Source organism: Anabrus simplex, chromosome 1 (genome assembly GCF_040414725.1).
Source record: "Anabrus simplex isolate iqAnaSimp1 chromosome 1, ASM4041472v1, whole genome shotgun sequence".
Lineage (NCBI taxonomy): Eukaryota > Metazoa > Arthropoda > Insecta > Orthoptera > Tettigoniidae > Anabrus > Anabrus simplex.
This window is the reverse complement of record NC_090265.1, coordinates 328041044-328063603: the sequence shown is the minus strand read 5'-3', so window position 1 is coordinate 328063603 and position 22560 is coordinate 328041044. Positions and strand designations below refer to the sequence as shown.

The 22560-nt window shown below is 38.3% G+C and overlaps 1 protein-coding gene across 1 annotated transcript in view; it reads right to left on the bottom strand.

Moving 5' to 3' along the window:
- cno (adherens junction formation factor afadin) overlaps positions 1-22560 on the bottom strand; it is a 1322290-nt gene that overhangs the window by 260778 nt on the left and 1038952 nt on the right. Inside the window, exons 10-12 of the mRNA XM_067134851.2 lie at positions 13296-13417; positions 6700-6924; positions 4546-4825 (exon numbers count right to left, since the gene is read on the bottom strand). Of these exons, the coding sequence (XP_066990952.2) occupies positions 4546-4825; positions 6700-6924; positions 13296-13417 (627 nt within the window). The remainder of the gene's footprint in view (positions 1-4545; positions 4826-6699; positions 6925-13295; positions 13418-22560) is intronic.

Here is a 22560-nt window from a genome sequence, read left to right as displayed (position 1 = left end):
GGGGAGTGCGAATGCATCCACTGTTTGGAATGCTCTTTTGTTTCTTCCGTTTCAAAATGAACCCATGTCTCGTCCCCTGTGACAATTTTCTTCAAAAAATCTGGTCCTTCATCATGGTAGCGCTGGAGAAACGCTAAAGCGGCGCCCATTCGCTGTGTTTTGTGACGGTCAGACAGCATCTTCGGAACCCATCTCGCACAAAGTTTACGGTACTGAAGTGTCTCACTCACAATTGTGTAGAGAGCTGACCTGGAAACTTCAGGAAACGAAGCACTCAACACAGAAATTGTGAACCGATGATTTTCTCGAATTGCCTGATCCACACGCTGAACAAGATCATCAGTTGACACACGCTTCCTTCCCTGGCCGCCTGCATCATGGACGTCTGTACGCCCTGTTGTAAAGTTCCTGCACCATTGTCGCACTTTGCTGTCGCTCATGCACGTTTCACCATACACACGACTTATTCGGCGATGAATTTCTGCTGCATTGCACCCCTCAGCCTGAAGAAATCGAATTACACCGCGCACTTCACACTTGGCGGGCGAAGCGATCGTTGTAGCCATGTTTATGAGCGCGCTGCACGTTCACTACTGACGGGACTGAGGTGAGGCGCATAACGGTCATTTCAGAGACGTTGCGCAACACATCTGCGCAGCGGTTCATCATATATTCGCGGGCGTTTGACTGTCGCGACCGATCGGACCTTGAAAAAAAAATTACCCTCGTACCTATTTTTTATAGTTACTAACTTGGTTTGGATTCTGTTATAGACTGAGGTCATCACTTTTAGTCTTCATTTAATTGTTTTTGCACCATTATAGTCAAACAGTTCTATACATGGTTAGGAAGGACCTTAAAGATTTCTTACTTTATATTCTGTTGCAGATATTTATTTAGCATTTGGCAGTAGCCCACGTATCACATATTTATTTATTACCTGTAAGTAACTTGATCTGAAGGCTCCTTTTCATCTGAATCCTAGTGTTTTAATGCAGACTTACGTTCCTCGACAACAGGTACATGGAAAGAAAAATTTTAACTTATGATTATGCCACGTCCTGGGGGCCATCTGGTGGCGAATGAACGTACCATTTCCACTACTATTATAACGTCCAAATTCAAAGGGTCATTGTTTAAGAAGCCTTTCTCGTGGTCAGTCCAGGTTTCTTCTGATGATGCAGAGCACAGTTCTCTGCGAAACGTTCAGAATTTCACCTTATTTTCTTGACACGGCATAAGTCCACAAGCCTATACAGTATCACGTCTATAAGGGTACGTTTATGCTGCAGCTTTGCTGCTGGCACATGGATGCTCGCCCTAGCCCCTCGCTGCTGGCTATAACCAAGCTGCTCGCCATGGAGCATTTACCATGCAGCAGTCCCGCGCACACGCTCCTGGCAGCTTTCAGGTGTAGTCGAAAATTCAAAACAGCGGAACTGTTAGTTAAAGTTGTTTGTATTTAGCATAATTTGATTATAGATATAGAGGGGCTGAACACTTATACTACAAAGATGTACTTCCAAGAGCTACCCTGTCAAGGAGAAACAACGCAGCTCCAGCTGAAGCTTTTGAAGTGCGGAATAAATTCAAAGATTTTTTAACGAGTGAGTTGCAGTTCTGTTGGCGAGTGTATCTCACAATAATTTTTTTACAATTTGTTTAACATCGCACCGACACAGATAGGTCTTATGGCAATGATGGGATAGAAAAGGGCTAAGAGTGGAAATGAAGCGGCCGGGGCCTTAATGAAAGTATATCCCCAGCATTTGCCTGGTGTGAAAATGGGAAACCACGGAAAACCATCTTCAGGGCTGCTGACAATGGGGTGAGCTTTCATCCGGGAGATAGTGGGTTCAAATCGCACTGTTGGCAGCCCTAAGATTTTTTTCCGTGGTTTCCCATTTCCACACCAGGAAAATGCTGGGGTTGTACCTTAATTAAGGCCACGGCCACTTCCTTTGAACTCCTAGGCCTTTCCTATACCATCGTCGCCATAAGACCTATCTGTGTCAGTGTGACGTAATGCAACTAGCAAACAAATTATATATTTAATTCAAATTAAAAATACACAAAGATAGATAAACATACAGTCAACAGAATAAAAGAAAAATTAAAAACAATGGAAACTTCACTTTTAAACACGATAAAACGGGCCACTATCCTTCATAAAACTGAGAACGAGTTCTACTGGCTGCTGGTCATCTTGTCACTCATTTTATCCCATATGAACCTCTCATGATGATCCGCATGCCGCTGGTTCCAAAAACGCATTGCGTTCAAAGACAGGTTCAGATAGAAAGCGAGCAAGTGATTACTGAACATGTGTATAGAGTGCGAAGAGAGGAAGAGTGGGAGAGCGGGTGACCTTGAAAGAACCAATCACAGTCAAAGTTACAGGATAGCCGGTGATGTGCCAGGGTCCAAAATCAAACGTGTTTGAGACCATGGATGTGGTGAGGATAGCAGCCAGCAGTGCAGCTATAAGCTGGGCTCCAGGGTAAAAACACTGATTGAGATCCATTGGTTTGTTTCATCATCGCCAAACGTCGAGCAGCGAGGCTTGGCGATGTGCCAGCAGCGAAGCTGCAGCATAAATGTACCTTTACACTTATTTTGTTCTTTGATTTTTTTCAACCCCAGACAACGGCATTTGACATTGTTTTATTGGGTTGAATGCTATAAGATAAAGCACTTTTTATCTGTACTGTACATGTCCATTGCGTCGTAATTCTTTACGATTGCCGTAAGGTTTTTGCGGCCTTCTTCTACAACCGGGAGGTCAACATCTGGAGCCTCACCATGCTTCACATGCTGCGTCAGCCTGTGGAGTTTTCTGAAATGAAATAGTTAACCCTTGCTGTACGCCTAGTCTGTAACATCACATTTGTCATCAACAAGCTTTGCTTGTTCTTTAATCTCCTCATCGGTTGCAGTTCCATTTTTCACACTGACTTGAGAAATCCAGATAATCAAAGCTTCTTGTAGTTTCTCATACTTGGTACATTTGAATTTCTTGGCTTACAGACGTGTTTCATCCATCCACTTTCCTTTTTCACTAGGAATGTCTCCAATACTTCGCCTGCTTATGGTTTTCCCCCAGAACAATGGACAATGGTTTGCAATGTTCTGTTGACTAACAGAAGGATACTGTTCTCAATCAGCACACACTTCTCTCTTTTCTTTCACCCTTACATTTATTTGGTTATTGAACGTAGAAAATTGTGTGCAAAGGACAGACAGGACTGAAGTTCAAAAGAGGTCAAGATGTGCCACTGTCAAACTCTTTATCCTCGAACTGGTTTGTCCAGTCTTCCAAAGCTTTTCTCATAACAGTCTATTACGGTAAGCCTTAAGGAAATTACCATCTATAGCAACATCATTAAATCCCAGGCCAGGTAAATCCGCAGTGCCACGCCACTTGAGATAACAAGTTGCAGGTATTAAGGGTTGGTAACATACTTGGCCTGCACATTCTTAGGATCAGATAAGAACCAGGTATTCATTCAGAGAAGAAGTTTCTGGGTTTCTACGGATAATTCTAAACCAAGAGTTGACAACATATCAAACACATAACTTTGTACGATACTTCTGTACCTCTGCCACCAATGGTTCATAGAGGTGGATGGGGGAGGCATTATATTGAGGTAGTTACTGAATTATTTCCGCATGGAATATTCGCTCATTGCTCGTCATGGGCAATGGCTGATGGTGGGTGTATATCAAGTGGAGATGTATACGGGGCATTGACAGTATATGAAATGACACTTGTACAATATTGAATCTTGCTACGATTAACATATTACCTCATTTATTGAGGACTGTATCATCATTTTAGTTCTATGATAACAAATTAAGGATCAATGGGCTATGTGCCATTTTCTTTTTCAAAAGTATGGCTCTATTCCCTTAAATATGCATCCTCATATCACAAAGAAAGGACTTTTTACCTTGAGCAGATCTAATTAATTAAGAACTAAATTGGCAAGCTATCCGCAAATAACATATTTTCCTACCTGCATAGTGCCTCGGCATGGTGTTATTACTGTGACTGATCATACTAGTACATCACTTACTGCTTCAAGAAATATGTCATTATAGTGTACAAAATAAATGTCAGAATGTAACAAGCAATTTGTCCTTTGTGTTTTCATGTCTGTCCTTGCCTCCCCTTTTTCTGCTGCTCCCTCCTCCCACACTACTTATCATGTTTTTCCTATTATATGTTCCTTTTCATGTTCCTGTCTTCTTATACATTACTTTATATGTGACTATTACTCTGTCTTTCTGTTTCCAACCTTTACTGAACTGAGAATAATTGCCATGTCTTTTTTATTTTTTTAAAAATACATGTTTCAGGAACTGCATTGGAAATTTCATTTAAAAGTTTATGTAAAGATGTACAGTTATAAAAGATCTTGATCAAAACAACATTACTTCAGACCAACCTAAGAAATTACCATGCATCATCACTGTTAAAACAACTGAATCTGATATTCAATGATGAATGAGATTTGAATCAAGTACAAGGAGTACAAAGATTACCTGAATTACGTTGTGAATGATGGCAGCTACCCTAGCTAACAAAATAGTGAGCCGATGGGCACGTTCTGGAGGAGTGAGCTCAGGTCGATAATGTGTGGATGCACGATACCGAGCCACCAGGTACAAGGTGTATGTGGGTGCCAACTTGAAGTGGGGTGCTGAGGGGTCCAGATCAGTTATTACAGCATGGAGAAACGCTTCCTCAGTTTCTTCCCGAAACTCCAGCACAGCAGGAAGAATGGGATCTGTGCCTCGTGGGTACCGCTCATAGTTGGAAAGCCTGTATGAACAACCAATCACATTTTACACTGCAAATCAATCATTAATATCACTTAACAGTTCTTATTTAAACCTATTCTGGGAACTCCCTCTGCAATTAATATACACACAACCATGCTTTGGAACCCAACAATAAATTAAATTAACTATTAGATGTAACTACATTACTTCATTGTTAAAACTAAATGGAAACTATCATGGAACTAACATAATTCAATACAAGGAACAAAAGGAAATCCACGAACCTACTAACAGATGTACAAAAAGAAAATGCATTTATTTTCTTATGTTTTTGGCACAAACTACTTTCCATCAGTGTATGTTTTCTTATACCAAACTTTATTGTAGCCTATCATATGTTCTGTTCCTGTGTACCAAATATTGACTAACGTTGACTAGCAAAGTTTTACTGAACTTTAACTTCCTTTCTTACCCTAAAAAGTCTCCACTCTTCAGAGATAGCAGACTTAATCATCAGAATATCCTTATAATAGTTCCAGTTATTTTGCATTTTAGATGCCAAGGAGGTATTCATTCATCAGCCCATAGTACTGAGATGTGTTTAATGTGAAAATGTTTTAGATGCAAACAGAATGGTAGACAATTTCTCCCGAGGTCACCAGGCTATGAAATCTTGTACAAGACTTATTTAAAGTCCTTTCAACTAGCTCTCTCTCTATAAAAGCAAAAGCCTTGGCTCACTGATCACTAATTGTTACACTTCCCACAATGCTAGAGGGATATAATTTTGCACAGATTATCCTTATAAGCTAACTAGGGAAAGTAAAGATGTTTAATTCCCATATTTTGGGGTAAATGGGATGAAATGGGGATAACTACCTTAAACACAATACCACTAAATCACTCACTTACCACAAAGCTAGAGCTGAAATGTGGCACAGGAGTTTTTTATAAGCTCAGAAAAGTAAGGATGTTTTATTCTGATATTTTATGATTAAGAGGTGAAATGTGGGTAACTAACACAATCACAATACAATATTTATTCCTCACACTTCCTAACGATGCTAGACAGTTGCAATTTGGCACACATATTCCTTATAAGGTATTTAGGAAAAGTAACAACGTTTCATTGTAATGTTTTGTAACTAAAGGGGTGAAATTAGGGCAAATACCCTAATCACTGTGTCACTGATTCGCTCACTTCTAGCCGGGCTGAGTGGCTCATATGGTTGAGGCGCTGGTCTTCTGACCCCAACCTGGCAGGTTCTATCCTGGCTTAGTCCGATAGTATTTGAAGGTGATCAAATACATCAACCTCAGCTAGACATCAAGATTTAAGTTCTGGGTATAGATGGGATCCAATCTGGACCAGCAGTACATAACTGCAAACTCTAGACCAGGGCCTTTCAGGGTGCATGTGCGTGGTGCAGACCCCCCACTCCTCGATTTGGAGCAATAGCGCTTACTCTCTCTTTCCTCACGCCTGTCTTGCTCGCTCCGCCTGTCTCTCTCTGCCCCACTTGCGCCGTAGTGCTACAAATACGGGCTGAGTTGAGCCGAGTATAGCCGAGTAGCCCAGAGACGAAACGTTGATCCGAGCCATGCCGAGCGGCACCAATGCACAGTGCACAGAGCTCTTGCGCCTCGATCTGCACGCGTGAGATTTCGGGCGTTTGAGAGGCCCTGCTCTAGACTAAGAAAGTGTTTTCATCAGATTGTGTTTTAAGTAAGATCTCATTTCTCGTCAACACCTAGTTTTATCATTGAATTAAATTTTAACAGCTGCTATTTTTCATCATATCGTGATTCAAGATTTCATAAAACTTAAAAACCAGCAAAGAATACAGAAGAAGGGCCTGATGAAAATTGTTGTAGAGTTTGTTTCAGTGTCCTGTTGCTAGGTATGTCACTTACCTGTTCCCGTCCCTGCTGCTGCCAACAGATCTCTGTGACCTAGTTTCCTCTTTGTTCCCCAAACTTGATGTTGAGACGGTCTCCACATTACCATCCACATCAAAGGTTGTTTCATAATTCTGTGATGTGCCATTTGGACCACCATTATTAGTGTTGTTGTTGTTGTTATTATGACCTGGCGTTGAGTTCCCGCCGTGGCTCACCGAGTCCTCTCGAGACGATTGTCTGAACCATCCCAATAGGAGCAAGACAAAACAATACGTGCAAACACAGATCAAGCAGGACAAACATGTGAAAAGCAACTTAAAACTGACATGCAAAAGTGCTGCTAAGAAGGAAACTAAAAATTAAAGCAGCTAGTGAACTACCATAAAAACTTATTTCAATTAACAAAAATATCATTAATTTTTACAATCATAATAAAACATAAAACAATCTATGAATATAGCAAAAACTAAAAAAATAAAAGAATGAGGGTTAAGCTGAAAAGGAACAGCCAGGATGTACATCTAAAGTATGAAGAAAAAGAAAAAAATCTGTATTATATTTGATTATAAGAAGAAAAAAGTTAAATGTGTTATACCATTTCAGATCTACTGAGCATAACAATTAATCTATATATACTATATATTTTTTTACAATTTGCTGTACATAGCACCGACACACATAGGTCTTACGGCGACAATGGGATACGAAAGGGCCAGGAGCGGGAAGGAAGCAACTGTTGCCTTAATTAAGGTACAACCCCAGCATTTGTCTGGTGTAAAAATGAGGAAACACAGAAAACTATCTTCAGGGCTGCTGAGAGTGGGGTTCGAATCCACTATCTCCCAAAAGCAAGTCGACAGCTATGTGATCCAAACCACACAGCCACTTGCTCAGTATAGTGAGTTGAAGAAAATGAAAATCCACAGACTGTTTCCAGTCATTCGACTGGGTCAGGAATGGAATGACTGAAGCCCCCATCTAGCGGCTAGGATAGGAATTGTGCCGGCTGCCAAAGCCTGTCGCACTCCTCTGGGGCAATGATTGATGAATGAAAGATGAAATGATACTGGAGAGTGTTGCTGGAATGAAATATGGCAAGAAAAACCGGAGTAACCGGAGAAAAACCTGTCGTGCCTCCGCTTTGTCCAGCACAAATCTCACGATGGAGTGACCGGGATTTGAACCACGGAACCCAGCGGTGAGAGGCCGGCGCACTGCCACCTGAGCCACGGAGGCTCATAGAGGATATTCATAACTTCGCTAACAATTAACTACGTACAGTTAAATTTAAACATCGTCGCCATAAGACCTACTTGTGTCGGTGCGACGTAAAGCAACTAAAAAAAATTATCACACTAGATGACCCATGGTGTTCTTCAGCATTCATTGTAAATAAGTCAGATAACATGTCTGGATATAAAATTGCTCCATACATTCGTCGGGTACTTTTTTGAATATCCACTTTTAGGATATGGGTTACCCATTGTGTGTGAAGTGAATTTTTGTAGATTTCTATGCTGTGACAGTCTGATATTTTACATTCTTTTTTTTTTTTTCAATTTGCTGACATCACACAGACACAGATAGGTCTTATGGTGATGATGGGATAGGAAAGGGCTAGGAGTGGGAAGGAAGCGATCGTGTTGTTAATTAAGGTACAGCCCCAGCATTTACCTGGTGTGGAAATAGGAAACCACAGAAAACCACCTTCAGAGCTGCCGACAGTGGAGTTCGAATCCACTGTTTCCCGAATGCAAGCTGACAGCTACGTGACCCAAACCGCATAGCCACTAACTCTGTTTTCACTAAATATTTTGTACCTTTAGAGTTATTGTTGTGTGTTTAATTTAACGTGTCTTTAAAAAATGATTTTGTTTCACATGGAACTTTGTCCTTATGGCATCGCAGATTGTCTGGGAAGTAGTCCATCCTTTCAAAAAAATAAAAATAAATGATAACTGTATATTTTTATGCAACTGTTACTGAGCTGTCACCAATCAGCCTAGCAAACTCCAAAACTGTAAATTCAATACTAACATCAGTCATTTTGGACATTTTCTTTCTAATCCCTGATCCGCATACTGACGGACGCTGAACTTGGACTTAAACGGCACCCAGAGACTCAATTCATTTCAATGTGGATTCAACACTAATATTAGTCATTTTATATTATTTTTACATGTCACTCCCTCCCACCCCTCAACCGTAGGGGTGCTAGCGGTCTTTTAACCCCGCAGTATTTTACTCCCGATAGCAAGTTATATGTATTTTGATTTCTGGGAGTTATCCTCCATTTCTTTAATTAATTTCACTCTTTCTCCTTTCATCAATCTAACCTATCTGTGTCATTTGCACAAATTAATCAATTTGTATTCCAATGTTATGTAGTATATGTCTCAAGTAAGTCTACAGTAGTAAAAAATGTCACATCTCAGCATTTGCCTCTTTAGTAAACCAGGACCACTAGAAGACTTCTGTCTTCTCATTAAGCTAGCTTAATATTGCCATGTGTTAATACAAGTGTTGTATTTGCAGAACGGAATGAGAATGGAAACCTACAACCTGTTTTCCAGTCTTTGACTGGGTCAGGGATGGAATGAATGAACCATATATAGGCTATTATTGCAATGGGGTCACCACTCCCAAGGTGATTTATTAATGACTGATAGATGTTATGAAATGATAATGGAGAGTGTTGCTGGAATGAAAAATGACAGGGAAAACCGGAGTACCCGGGGAAAAACCTGTCCCGCCTCTGCTTTGTCCAGCACAAATCTCACATGGAGTGACCGGGATTTGAACCACGGTATCCAGCGGTGAGAGGCCGACGCGCTGCCGTCTGAGTCACGGAGGCTCCTGCAGAATGGAATATTTTTATTTATTTGAAAACTCCAATTGGAGATAGTTCCATGAGCCTTAGTATATGCTCAAAAATTGTTTACAACAAATAATGTACAACTGATTCATTTATGTATGTGACAGATTAATATTTGGCACAATTTGTTCTGTACTGCTGTAATAATTTTTGTCTTTTAAAGACTGAGAGAGTCTGAACTTTTTTGAAATGAGTCAAAGAATACAGAAATCACATTGCAAGATCCTACCAGAAATCCTACATGTTTCAGATTACATATATTTTTTCCTTAAAATACTCAATCGTTGGCTAGTTTAGGTTCTTTTCAGCATTTACTTCTTCTGGCTGATTTCTTCCATTACGTATGATAAAAATCATATTTGGTCCATATTGACAAATTACAATTAAAATATAGGATTTGTGTCCACCTTATTTAATACACAATGTTGTTAACTCTAAAATTTTACAATCTGAGGTATACACAATTCCCTGTAGATAGTTTAAAGCATAGACATGTTTCGATTCTTTGCATTTTATAGCTCTTAGAAGATTAACATCCACATCAACCTTGATTCGATTTAACTATACTAAGACCAACAGGCGCACAAGATCCAACATAATTCTATCATTTATCTAAAAAAAACAAGAACTCTATAACAATATTTACATATAATGACGAGAAACACGCAAGAACTTTTCGACAAAAGTAGATCGCAATAAGAGAACATAACTCTTAAAAGAAACTTTTCACACAAATGTCTTTATATTTTAAGTGTTTTATCACATTTTTATGTACTGATGATGATCCAAAGGATCGAAACATGTCTATGCATTAAACTATTTATGTGTTGATACTGTATACGCTTTTGGGCTTATGCCGTGTCAAGAAAATGGAAAAGAAGATGGAGTCAGATGGATGCCTTCCTTTCTTGGATGTTCTAGTAAGAAAGAAACCAGATGGCACCTTAGGACATACCATCTATTGTCAGCCTACCCACACAAATTGCTATCTTCATGCAGATTCTCACCACCATCCAGCACAAAAACAAGGCATTCTCAAGACACTCGCCAAGAGGGCGAGATGAATTTCTGACCCATCACATATCCAGGTGGAGATGGACACGCTCAAAGTCGCGTTCAAGGGTAATGGTTACAGCGATTTGCAGATTCATAGAGCCCTACATCCCAGACAAATGACCAAGCAAATCTCACAGAAAGAAGAGAATGAAGGGGACTGCCTACGTGCTTTACATTCACACCACAGATCAAATTGCCAAGGTCCTCCGCAAACACAATATATTAACCGTATTTGGCACCACCACTAAATTTGCTGAAAGTCTGAGTAAAACCAAGGACAAATTTTCTCCCCTCTTACATCCTGAGGTATACAAAATTCCCTGTATGTGTGATAAGGTATACATCGGCCCAACATGCCGGTCCATTGGTACCCGTATCAAAGAACATGAACGTAATATTCGTCACAACCAACCTGACAAATCGGCAATAGCTGAGCACGCTCTATCATTGGGTCATGATATCATGTTCCAAGATGCTCGAGATCTTACCCACACCAGACACTACAGGTCCAGGATTATACGGGAAGCTGTGGAAATATGTAGAAATCCTAACAATTTCAACAGGGACACCGGCTATCAATAAAGTAATACCTGGTTGCCAGCCATTAAGAATTTACGTAGTTAGTTCCCTTCCCTGTCCCTTCACTATTGTTATTTCGTCTTGGTGTTTTCCAAATTCGTACGTTCCTCGTCGCCAGATGTTTCATTACAGGCTTGTGTCTATATCATACACCTGTCTATGTCATATGTTATGCAAACACGTTATTTGAACCGCTTAGTCTGATTGTGATGGTCCGGTCGGCTTCCGCATCAAACGCTAGTGTTGTGCCTCGTCCTGGGGGCCATCTGGTGGCAAATGAACGTACCATTTCCACTTCTATGATAACGCCCACATTCAAAGTGTCATTGTTTAACAAGCCTTTCTCGTGGTCAGTCGAGATTTCTTCTGAGAACGCAGAGCACAGTTCTCTGCGAAACGTTAAGAACTTCACCTTATTTTCTTGACACGGCATAAGCCCAAAAGCCTATACTGTATCATGTCTATCGGGCAGTGAAAGCATTAATGGCAATATTTACGTAATAATTTTAGAGTTAAGAATATTGTGTATTAAATAAAGTGGATACAAATTCTACATTTTAAATTATTTCTTCCAGTTTTAAACGTAATTGATGGGTCTATAATGAATACATTTCTGATGACCTTCAAGTATGTCGAGGTAACTATGGCCATTTGTTGCAACACAGGATACTGTACTTCTGAACTTCCCATAATTTGTCTTTCAATGCTACAGTAATTAGTGACTTTTCTTGATGGTGTCAAGCATTTCTGAGTTAAAAACCATGAAAAAATTGCCCTTGAATGTGAGCAGGGTTTCATTCTCTGGGCATTCATATCTGCACTGCAAACCATTCAAGTACCGCCCGGGAACTAATCTTACTACTGCAACATTTCCATTCATTTTCAGAAAGGTAACTCATTCAGTAGATAGTCCTGACTTGTTGGCTTCTCAGGCAACACTTCCCAAATTTTAAATTCCCTCTGACGAAGTTCTTCCCTGAGGTTTCTTGTGGCTATAGTAATTTATCCATTGAATAGGGGAGATCCAGATGATTACATGATGCTTTAAGTTCTTCTTCTAGAGGCCTTATTCACATAAGGATTTCACAGATTACTGAATTAATAATATTATTACAGTTTTGAAGTTAAGCCTTGCAAGATGCTCATATTAGACCCAAAAGCTCTGAACTTCTTACAGTGTGACTGGGTACATCTGATGGTAAAAGCAGCATTTCCTTTACAGAGCTATGAATTATTTTATCTATGTCTTCTAAGTATTTTGCTGGAAGTTGTTAAATTGGTGCCATTTGCACAAGATATATAATTTTTGGCCATATGTACTGATTACCTATCTTTAGCTTCTTGGCTGTATGTAGCATAGGCATTGACATTATGTTTTCAGCTCAAACCGTGAGATTCAAAATATGTAGTGCATAAATGAAAATTACATTTAAAATAGTTGTGTACAACTCAAGTTTTCAATCCTCTTTCATTAGGATTTGTAAAAACCTACACTTAATTCAGAATTACAGTACATACAACTAGGTTATGTAAATGACAGTTTCAACTGGACTATCAATATTTTGCTTGCCAACAACTGTATGTAAGGTATGAACTCTTATCTAGAAAATAAACAATCTCAAATGCAAGATGTTCATAATTTTCATTGTGTTTGTCCAAGGACTAATCAAAGAATAGCTATAACATGTGCTAGCCTACAGCTTGGAGCATTAATCAGCATCTGAAAGAAGCTTATTGTACTTACATAATATGGAATATGTTATGTTTGATTAGGTTTGATGAACAGATTATCCAAAACCTATCCTATTTTTCCTATACTTTGCATTCTTTATCATGGATATCATTTAAAAAAAAGAGGTTATATATGTTTTACATGGCTTAAGTGTTAACACTTTGCACAAAAACTTACAAGGGTACATTAACTTCTATTTCAACAGGTTTGAAGACACTTAAGTTTGTTAACACTAGTCTATGTCATGCCAAAGGAAATTAGCTAAGTAAATTGAATCTTGTTTGGGAAAGGTAATTCAGTACATAAGATTACATTCCCCTGGTTCATGCAACCACGATAATACTTAAGGTAAATGTCCCAACTGACCTATCATATGAGAAATCTAATGCTTGTCTTGCAGAGTCATGTCGTTGCCGCGATCGATCATCATGGGATGGGTCAATAAACCTGAAGTTGTGGATCCGTCCAAACTTTACAACAGCTCCATGCTAAAACAAAAATAAAACAGATGCTTTCTTCAGTATAATCCAAATATTTAACAAACCCTCATAAAAGGGTACCTACAGTATATGAAACTTCATTATGAGTATTTTGCTAACTGCATTTAGTCAAATGTGACTACTTTATATGAATCCAAGTCTTTCAAAAGTTTTTGGATTATCTTTGTCATTTAAGACCTCCATTACCACAGATAACCCCTATATTTAACACTTTCACTGCTGATGTTGTTTATAAGCGTCAGAGTGAGCTGCGACGACATGCAACTGATGCGTATAAGCATACGTGGCCTCGTGTTTCACAATGGGTATTACTACATCCTTGTTCTTGCACTTGACTGAAGCCTTAAGGAACATTTCACCGCCAGCAGTTTCTATCTCATTTTTCTGGTATTGTTTAAAATAATTCTGATTTCAGTTCCTTGGTGATATAAGGGTCTAATTAACCAGAACCGAACATACTAACTGTGTTCTAATATACATCTATGATTAGTATTGTTGAAATCAATAAGTACAAGGGTAAGTCAAAAAGTAAGTTTCCCCAAAAATAGGTCAATACCTACAGTATATGAAACTTCATTACGAGCATATTGCCTTATAAAACTGGGACTAGTTTCGATCCCATATATACTGGTTCATCTTCAGCCACGCTACAATAGGGAACATGCATGATCCGGGGTTTTAATTAAAAATATGCTAATCTGATTCAAAATTTCATGCAGAATTCAAAAATGTGATCAGAATGTACAAATAATAACTCCAAACATGATAAAAATCTAAGAAAATGTCACGTCACGCAAGTACGCGATCTCACTGGTCTGACGTCATCGTACAGGTTGACTGAATTAGTAGACGAAATAACACATAGCGTGCTGTGAGAAGCAGGATACACTTCGCGTATTTCTACTTTACGTCAGTGTCTAGTATGGTTAAATTCGAGGTCTATACATCGGATAATAATCTGAGTGGTATATTTTAGACTTAACATGAATCCTGCGCAGACAGTGAGGCAGAAAACTTATAAATGGTGTAGAGTTCCGATGTGCAATAGCACATCGCATACCATACCAAACAAATTGTTTATACACGTTCCAAAGACGCTAAAACTAGGGAGAAATGGATTTTGGCGAGCCGGAGAAATGCTGGTGATATATCGGAAAAGTCTACAGTTTATTTTTTGAAGATTTTAACGTAAGATGAATTTGTTTGAATTTTCAAATCACTTTTCCATGTCAGCTGTTCTAGTGGTACAACTTTAAATTTTAATGTATGATGCTTTATTTAAATGCTTCAATTACATCTTGGAATATGAAAGTAATGAACAGTGCATTAAATAATGCTGATTATTAAAGTATTCTCCAAACCTAACCTATGTTTTGGGTGATCCATGTCAAGATAATATATCAAAGGGGTTATGAACCATTTTGACAGCTCTAATTCTACCAATATATCTTGGCATGGAACAGTTATGTATGTCTTTATTGAAGAGCTTAATTGGTAAAGAAGTTTAGGCTATATCTAAGTACTCTATAATGTAACAAAGAATAGGCGTGTACATCATGAAAGGAAACAACGTGAATTTAACAAATGTATAACTCTACACAAAACCAATGCTTGTCTGTTGGGGTCTTATAAGTTAACAATGCTCAATTATAATAATTATCATAATATTAATGAAATAAATAACATAATTGCACACAGGTGAAAATAGTGATGCAGGTGTTTAAAATATTATCCAACTTAGCCTAAGTTTTAGGGTATACAAGCCAAGTCAATAAACCGAAGGGTAAAAATACCGCGCGAGTTGGCCGTGCGGTTAGGAGCGCGCAGCTGTGAGCTCGCATCCGGGAGATAGAAGGTTTTGAACCCCACTGCTGGCAGCCCTGAAGATGGTTTTCCGTGGTTTCCCATTTTCACACACCAGGCAAATGCTGAGGCTGTACCTAAGGCCACGGCCGCTTTGTTCCCATTCCTAGGTCTTTCCTGTCCCATCGTCGTCATAAGACCTATGTGTGACGGTGTGACGTAAAGCAAACAGCAAAAACAAGAAAAGAAGTAAAAGTCACAGCACCCAAAGACATTCCTGTATTGAGCGACTAAAATGTCACCAGGACACTTTTCTTTCCTGATATGCTCAGCTTGTTAAAAGCCAAATGTAATTAATGTTATTGGCTTCACGCCCCGCTAACTACTTCTACGATTTTCGGAGACGCCGATGTGCAGGAATTTAGTCCTGCAGGAGTTCTTTTACGTGCCAGTAAATCTACCGACACGAGGCTGACGTATTTGAGCACCTTCAACTACCACCGGACTGAACCAGGATCGAACCTGCCAAGTTGGGGTCAGAAGGCCAGCACCTCAACCGTCTGAATCACTCAGCCCAACTTGTGAAAACTAGATGAAGTCATATTTATCTTTATCATGTTTAACTTTTTCCCTCCACAAATATATTTAATTCTCTTTCATGGGCCCCGGAAGTGGGTAGGCCAGTTGCCCCAACCATAAATATATATTTTTTCAGAAATGATAGGTTATAGACCTACAGTACTATGATCTTTCTTTCTTTCTTTCCTTCTTTCTTTCTTAATCAGTTTATCCTTCAGGGTTGGTTTTCTCTCGGACTCAGCGAGGGATTTCACCTCTACCACTTCAAGGGCAGTGTCCTGGAACGTGAGACTTTGAGTATGGTGATGAATGGTGAGGAGGGCCATTACCTCGCCCAGGCGGCCTCACCTGTTATACTCAACAGGGGCCTTGTTGGAGGATGGGAGGATCGGAAGGGATAGACAAGGAAGAGGGAAGGAAACGGCCGTGGCCTTAGGTGCCTGGAGGAGAAGTAGGAAAATACGAAAAACCACTTCGAGGATGACTGAGGTGGGATTCGAAACCCTTCTACTCAGTTGACCTCCCGAGGCTGAGTAGACCCCGTTCCAGCCCTCGTACTATTTGTTTTCAACTTTCATGGCAGAGCCGGGAATCGAAACCGGGCCTCCGGGAGTGGCACACATTAACCACTACACCACAGAAGCGGACTAGTACTATAATGCTACCTATATGTTTATGTTAGTGCTGAAATCCGATTTCTTACTTTACTAATGCTGAAAGCCCGAAAATGTAATGTTATTCTTTAATAGGGGAATCAGTCTAGAAGGAAATGTTGAAAGTGATGCAATATCTATCCAGATTCGTTGTTATCCTAATACTATGGGTTACAGTACATTGCACGTATATAAAAGACGTCACTTACAAACTTGCTTGTTATCCGCTAATTTCTGCGGCCACAAAAGTCTCATTTTTCAAGAATGATGACATCTATACATGGTAGATTGTCTGACTGTGCTGTTTTGAACCTTTCTTCTGTCATTTCGAAGTTATTCGCGATCATGAATAATAAACAATCGGCTTTTAGCAACGGCTGATGCACAACGGCTGGTAGAGCTCCATGCGGTACTGGATCGTGACGTCACAGCGCGCCGCTTACGTCAGAGGCCGTTTCACTCGCCTTGCGGAAAGACACTATTAAATATTTTTTTAATGGTAGAAAACAAGGCAACATACCACAATGTAATACGTTTACGTACTATTTCATTGGTGTACTTTTCAAAAAAAATATTTTTGGAAATGATGCATGTTCCCAATTGGGAGACATATACATATATAACCAATAATAAATAAAACACTTTGGTATGCCACAATTTACAGTCTTAATTTAAAACACAACACATCCACAACTGAAACTAAATGACACATCAAAACAGTTGTGGTTGATGGCAAACTATGTCGACGCTCCTACAGCAGTCAAATGTTCCTGAGTTGATCTGGGAGTTGGTATCTCTATCTGTACAGACGAGGATGTGTGAGGAGGGGCGGGTGGGGGTGGGAGTGGGGAGAGGGGTGGGTAGGTAGGTTTGAACTGATTGGTGGACTTTAGTGTCTTTTTTCCATTATACTTTGTGGAATGATTATATTAAACAGAATATTAGATTTTTCATTTATTTCATTAATATTATGGTTAGGGTTAAAGTACTGTTCTAAATGAATGTAACAGTTTTACAAAATGTTGAGCATGGTGTCCTTCTTACCCACTTTTATTATGTTTAGATCTTGGTCAATTGATTTAAAATTATGTTTTAAGCCTGTCATGTGTTGAGTCATGGCAGATAAATGATTGTATCTTGAAGCATTGACATGTTCCATGTATCTTATTGAAAAATTACGTCCTGTTTGTACTATATATATGTACTTTCACAGCTATTTCACTGCAGTTGGTAGACACCTGATTGAGAAAATTTATTAGTTTGATTGATAGTACGTGTATTAAAGAAATAGGAAAAATTGTTATTATTTGTTTTAAAAGCTATTTGCTATTTGTTGGTTATGTTTCTTGGAAATATTAGTATTTCAGCAGTGGCGTGCACTGAACCCTATCTACCCCAGCGCTGCTGGCGTAAATAACTTTGCATTTATATTTTCTTATTATTCCTTAGAGCGCTTTTTATAAAGTTTAAAAAACTGTGAATATCTAAGCCAAGTACAGCTGTCTGATGATCTGCTCGCACTACCGCAGTTCAGCTTCTCCAACGAGCTGGGTTTCCTTGCCAGCAGGAAAGAGAGCTAACCCCAGCGAAATTAAAGTCGCTTGGATGCACTTGAAGCTTCCTTGTCCTGGGTGCGGGGCTGGGCTGTGGACCCTCCCCCGACAGCAATTTACGGTGACAGGCCAGCTAGCTTAGATAGGGCATGTTAGTTTTAATACTTGACACTCAAAGTGTTGAGGCTACAAGAAAAATATCAACAAGTTAACAGTATAGCCACTTACACATTGTCTTGCTAATAAAAATAGAGCCTGTTTATGAAATCAATTGTAATATAAAAGAATTTAATTTATTTTTGGATTTTGGCATGTATTGAAGTTTTGTCAAGCAATTCATTGATGGCATGTGTACATTATGTTTTCCGATAGCCACAGAAAAATATTTAGGTTGCCCAGCATGAACACAGATCTAAGCACGAAGTAAAGGAATGTTGTATTTGGTTGTCTGTAATGGTAGTATATAGTGAATTTTTGTAGTGTTCCTCATGGATTACAGGTGAAGTTTTTATGAGTTCTGTGCCATTATTCATGAATATAACGTGTATTATGCGTCGTGACGCTGTAGATTAAGTCATGATGGTGTCGGCACTGCCATGAATATCAATTTGGAAATATGTGCGAGTGTGTAGTGGAAAATATTCTTGAAAGGCCCATCTCAGGTAGCCCTTTCCACGAAAAATGCAGCCTTATAAAAGAAGGTAGGCCAACTTCAGATTTGCCAGGCTAAAGTAAAAGGTTTCACTAGGCACTTCACTGCTTCTTCGTACAAAAAATATGTTTGGTTGACAGGATGCACCAAAGTGAAATGCTCTGTTGTGTTGGTCTTGCTTTCTTTTTGGTAAAGACAGAAACTCAAACTGGACTCGAACAGGGTATTTTAATCTGGGAAATTTTACCAATGCAGCTGTTTCTCACACGAAGAGTCTATAGGACACATCAGGACATCTTATCTCTTAGCGTCGTTTGGTAAAGTTAGGGTGGACACACAACTAGATGACCAGCTCAAACATTTCATAACAAGAGGATGAAACAAAACAGGGAACTCTTAAAGCGTTTTGTTAATGTTGTGTGCTTTTTATGTAAGCAAGCACTTTCTTTCCAAGGGCATGACGAATGTGAAACCTCATTTAATAGGGGTAACTACATCATGCTGTTAAAATACACTGCAGAATATGACCCTCTCTTGAAAACCCACTTGGAGACATCCACAGTTTTTTGTGGTGTATCAAATAGAAATCAGAATGATTTAATTGATGCAGTAGCAAACTCGTTGCTGGAAGAAATAAAATCTGAAGTGAAAGAAGCCATGTTTGTTTCAGTTTTAAGTGACTGATGTTTCCAACACTGCACAACTCTCCGTTGTTCTGCGTTATGTTTACAATGGGAAAACAAAGGAAAGATTTGTTGGATACAGTGATGTCAGTTAAAACAGAACAGCTTGAGGCATTTCAGAAATTGTAAGACAATATTCGACTGAGTTTGACTGTAATAACAAGTTAAATGCACAGTCTTACGATGGAGCTGCTTCAATGGCCGGGCATATGAATGGAGTCCAAGCTTTAATTAAAAGAACACATCCTCAAGCGTTATTTATTCATTGCTATGCACACTGCTTAAATCTAGTTTTGTCCCATATTGTGAACAAGTTGTCTGAATGCAAAATATTTTTTAGCTCTCATAATGGTATTGCTGCTTTCTTTTCACGTTCAACTAAACGGGCTTAAATTCCTGGAAGAGTATTTGCAGAGAAGACTTCCTAGTGTTTCACCTACTAGGTGGAACTACACAAAGAGGTTAGTGAGCACCGTGTTCATTCACAGAAGTGATTTGTGTGAAGTTCTTAACTCAATGCTACGCAATTCCCTCAAAACTGAGGATGAAATTTTAGCTCCAGTGAAAGGTTACCTCCTCATGCTGAATGATTTCATTTTGTTTCCTCCTTAGGACATTTGACAAAATATTTGCTTTCACTGATGTTCTCTACAACATCCTCCAGATGAAAAGTTTCAACATCATTTTCTGCCAGAGAAAAGTTGATGAAATTTGGAACGCCATTTATTAGTTTAGGGGCGAATTTGAGTCCATCTATGCAGAAACAGCACATGAAATAGGTGAGCCAACAAAAAGAAACAGTTCTAATAACAAAACAATTTACTGTGAAATATTTGATAATGTTGACAGTCACCTCAAAATGTGTATTCAGTATTATGGGAAATTGCACTTCCTAGGACTAATATCTGGAGAGAAAGGAAAGTATGAAATTTATCAGAAAAATATCCATATCCCTCAAGCTGAAATTTCTAGTCTTCTAAATTCTTACCCTGGTCATGTTGATGAAATTAGGTTGAGAAACAAATTAACAGTGTTCTACAGTAGCAAAGACTTTAATGAAAAGAGTCCATTTGAATTAATGAGCCTCTTTTCAGAACAATCATTAATTTGTTGTTTCCCACAACTTTTTAAGTTTATTGCGATCATTTGTACCGTACCAATGTCTACTACGTCGGTGGAAAGGACCTTCTCAGCTTTAAAAAGAATAAAAACCTACTCTCAAGGAACAGAACGGGAGTAAAAAGACTTTCAAGCTTGGCATTACTGGAAGACATTTGCCAGAAAGGTTCATTTTTAAAAGAACTGTTCGCTACTTTGCTACACAGGAGAGAAGAATGGAGTTCACCTTTAAATGAGGATGTCAATGTTGTCGACATGATTCAGGACAGACCACTCTGTCACTAAGCAACATGAAATTAATAATCTCGTTATTTACTGCTCGCTACTTTAGTGGCCAAAATGGTTGGCAAAATATCATCTTGGAGGTATTCTTCAAGGTGCACCAAACTCTCTTTCACATTACAAACCTCGACTGGATTTGATTCCCCCTTCCCGACTGCAGAGTACCTGCTACTGGGCAAATACGCAGCTGAGTTCACCTCCAAAAATCATTCATGTGAGTTATAATTTCAAAAGTTCTTTAAAAACTATAATTAATTAATTAATTAATTAATTTATTTATTTATTTATTTAATATTTATTTATTTATTTATTTATTTATTTATTTATTTATTTATTTATTTATTTATTTATTTATTTATTTATTTATTTATTTATTTATTTATTTATTTATTTATTTATTTAATTGTTTGAACTGTTTGCTTGTTATATTTCCACTTAGTTATCAAGTGAGTTCATAAAATGGTAATGTTGATATTAGAGAGTGTAGTGGGCTTCAATATCATTGATGTCCAACAGTTTTTACTGTATTAAGTGGATCTATAGATTCATCAAGAAGGTAAAGAAGCTGGAGAGATGATAGAGCAATAAAAATGAGTGTAACTGCAGGTAAGATTGTTCAAATTACTTCAATTGTTATATATATATTTAAAAAACATTTTTTGCAGCTGGGGTAATGAATTTGTTCATCTCACGTCACTGTAATTTGGTATATGCTTATATTATTGAAAGTAAAGGAGGAATATGTTTTCTTGTCTACTGATTCTCTGTTTAAAGTAGAAATTTGACGTCTTTGAGTTGTGATGATGATTTTATTGAAAAATTGTACATTTATACTCGTTTGATTGAGCTATTGTTCGTATAACATTTAGTTCACCTTGAAGGTCTCTTTTGGATAAGGAGATAGTGAATGCTCTATTTACCATACTATAGTATGCTGCTTTTTTTATGGGATTGGGGATGAAGAGAATCATTTTCGATTGTACTAACTGTTTGAGATGGTTTTCTAAAGATACGATAAGATAGTCGGTTGGGATGTCTAGTAATACTTAAATCTAAATAATTTAGAATCTGTTGGGATTCAGATTCCAGTATAAAATTGATATGTGGATCAAGGGCGTATAAACTGGATAAGGTATTGGACGCATTTCCAAGGTCTTGATTTAATATAGCCAGAACATCATCTACACAGCGAGCCCAGTAGCAGATATTATTGAATATGGTTTGTTTAAGATCTTTGTGTATTCTAAATGATCTAAGTAAATTTCTGCCAATATCCCTGAGACTGGCGATCCCATGGCCAAACCATTCTGTTGTTAAATGACATTATTAAAACTGAAGTAGTTGTTATTCAGAACCAATTTCAGAATGGACATAAATTTCTGAATTTCTTGCATGGAAAATGTGCTATACTTTCTTAAATTATTGTATACTATATCTATGGTTTCTTTTATAAAAATACTTGGATACATGTTTTTAATATCAAAAGAGTGGATTGTATGGTTTTAAGATTTTCAACTAATTTTATTGTGTTTTTAATGGATTTGTTGGCCAGAAACTTGTAATTTTTCTTTAAAAACTGTTGTATGTACTGTGAGGTTTTAAGGTTTTATATAGGGGCTCAGTCTATAATTAATGATAGGCTTCATGGAGACGTCAGCTTTGTGGATTTGGGGTTGTTCTCTAGCTTTGGGGAGTCCTGGATTCATATTGATTAGTTCATTGGTTTCTTTGTCATTTAAGAGAAAAGTTAGACTTTTAAGTAATTGTTTTTTTCTTTTGAATTTTAGTTGTAGGATCTTTTTTTTTT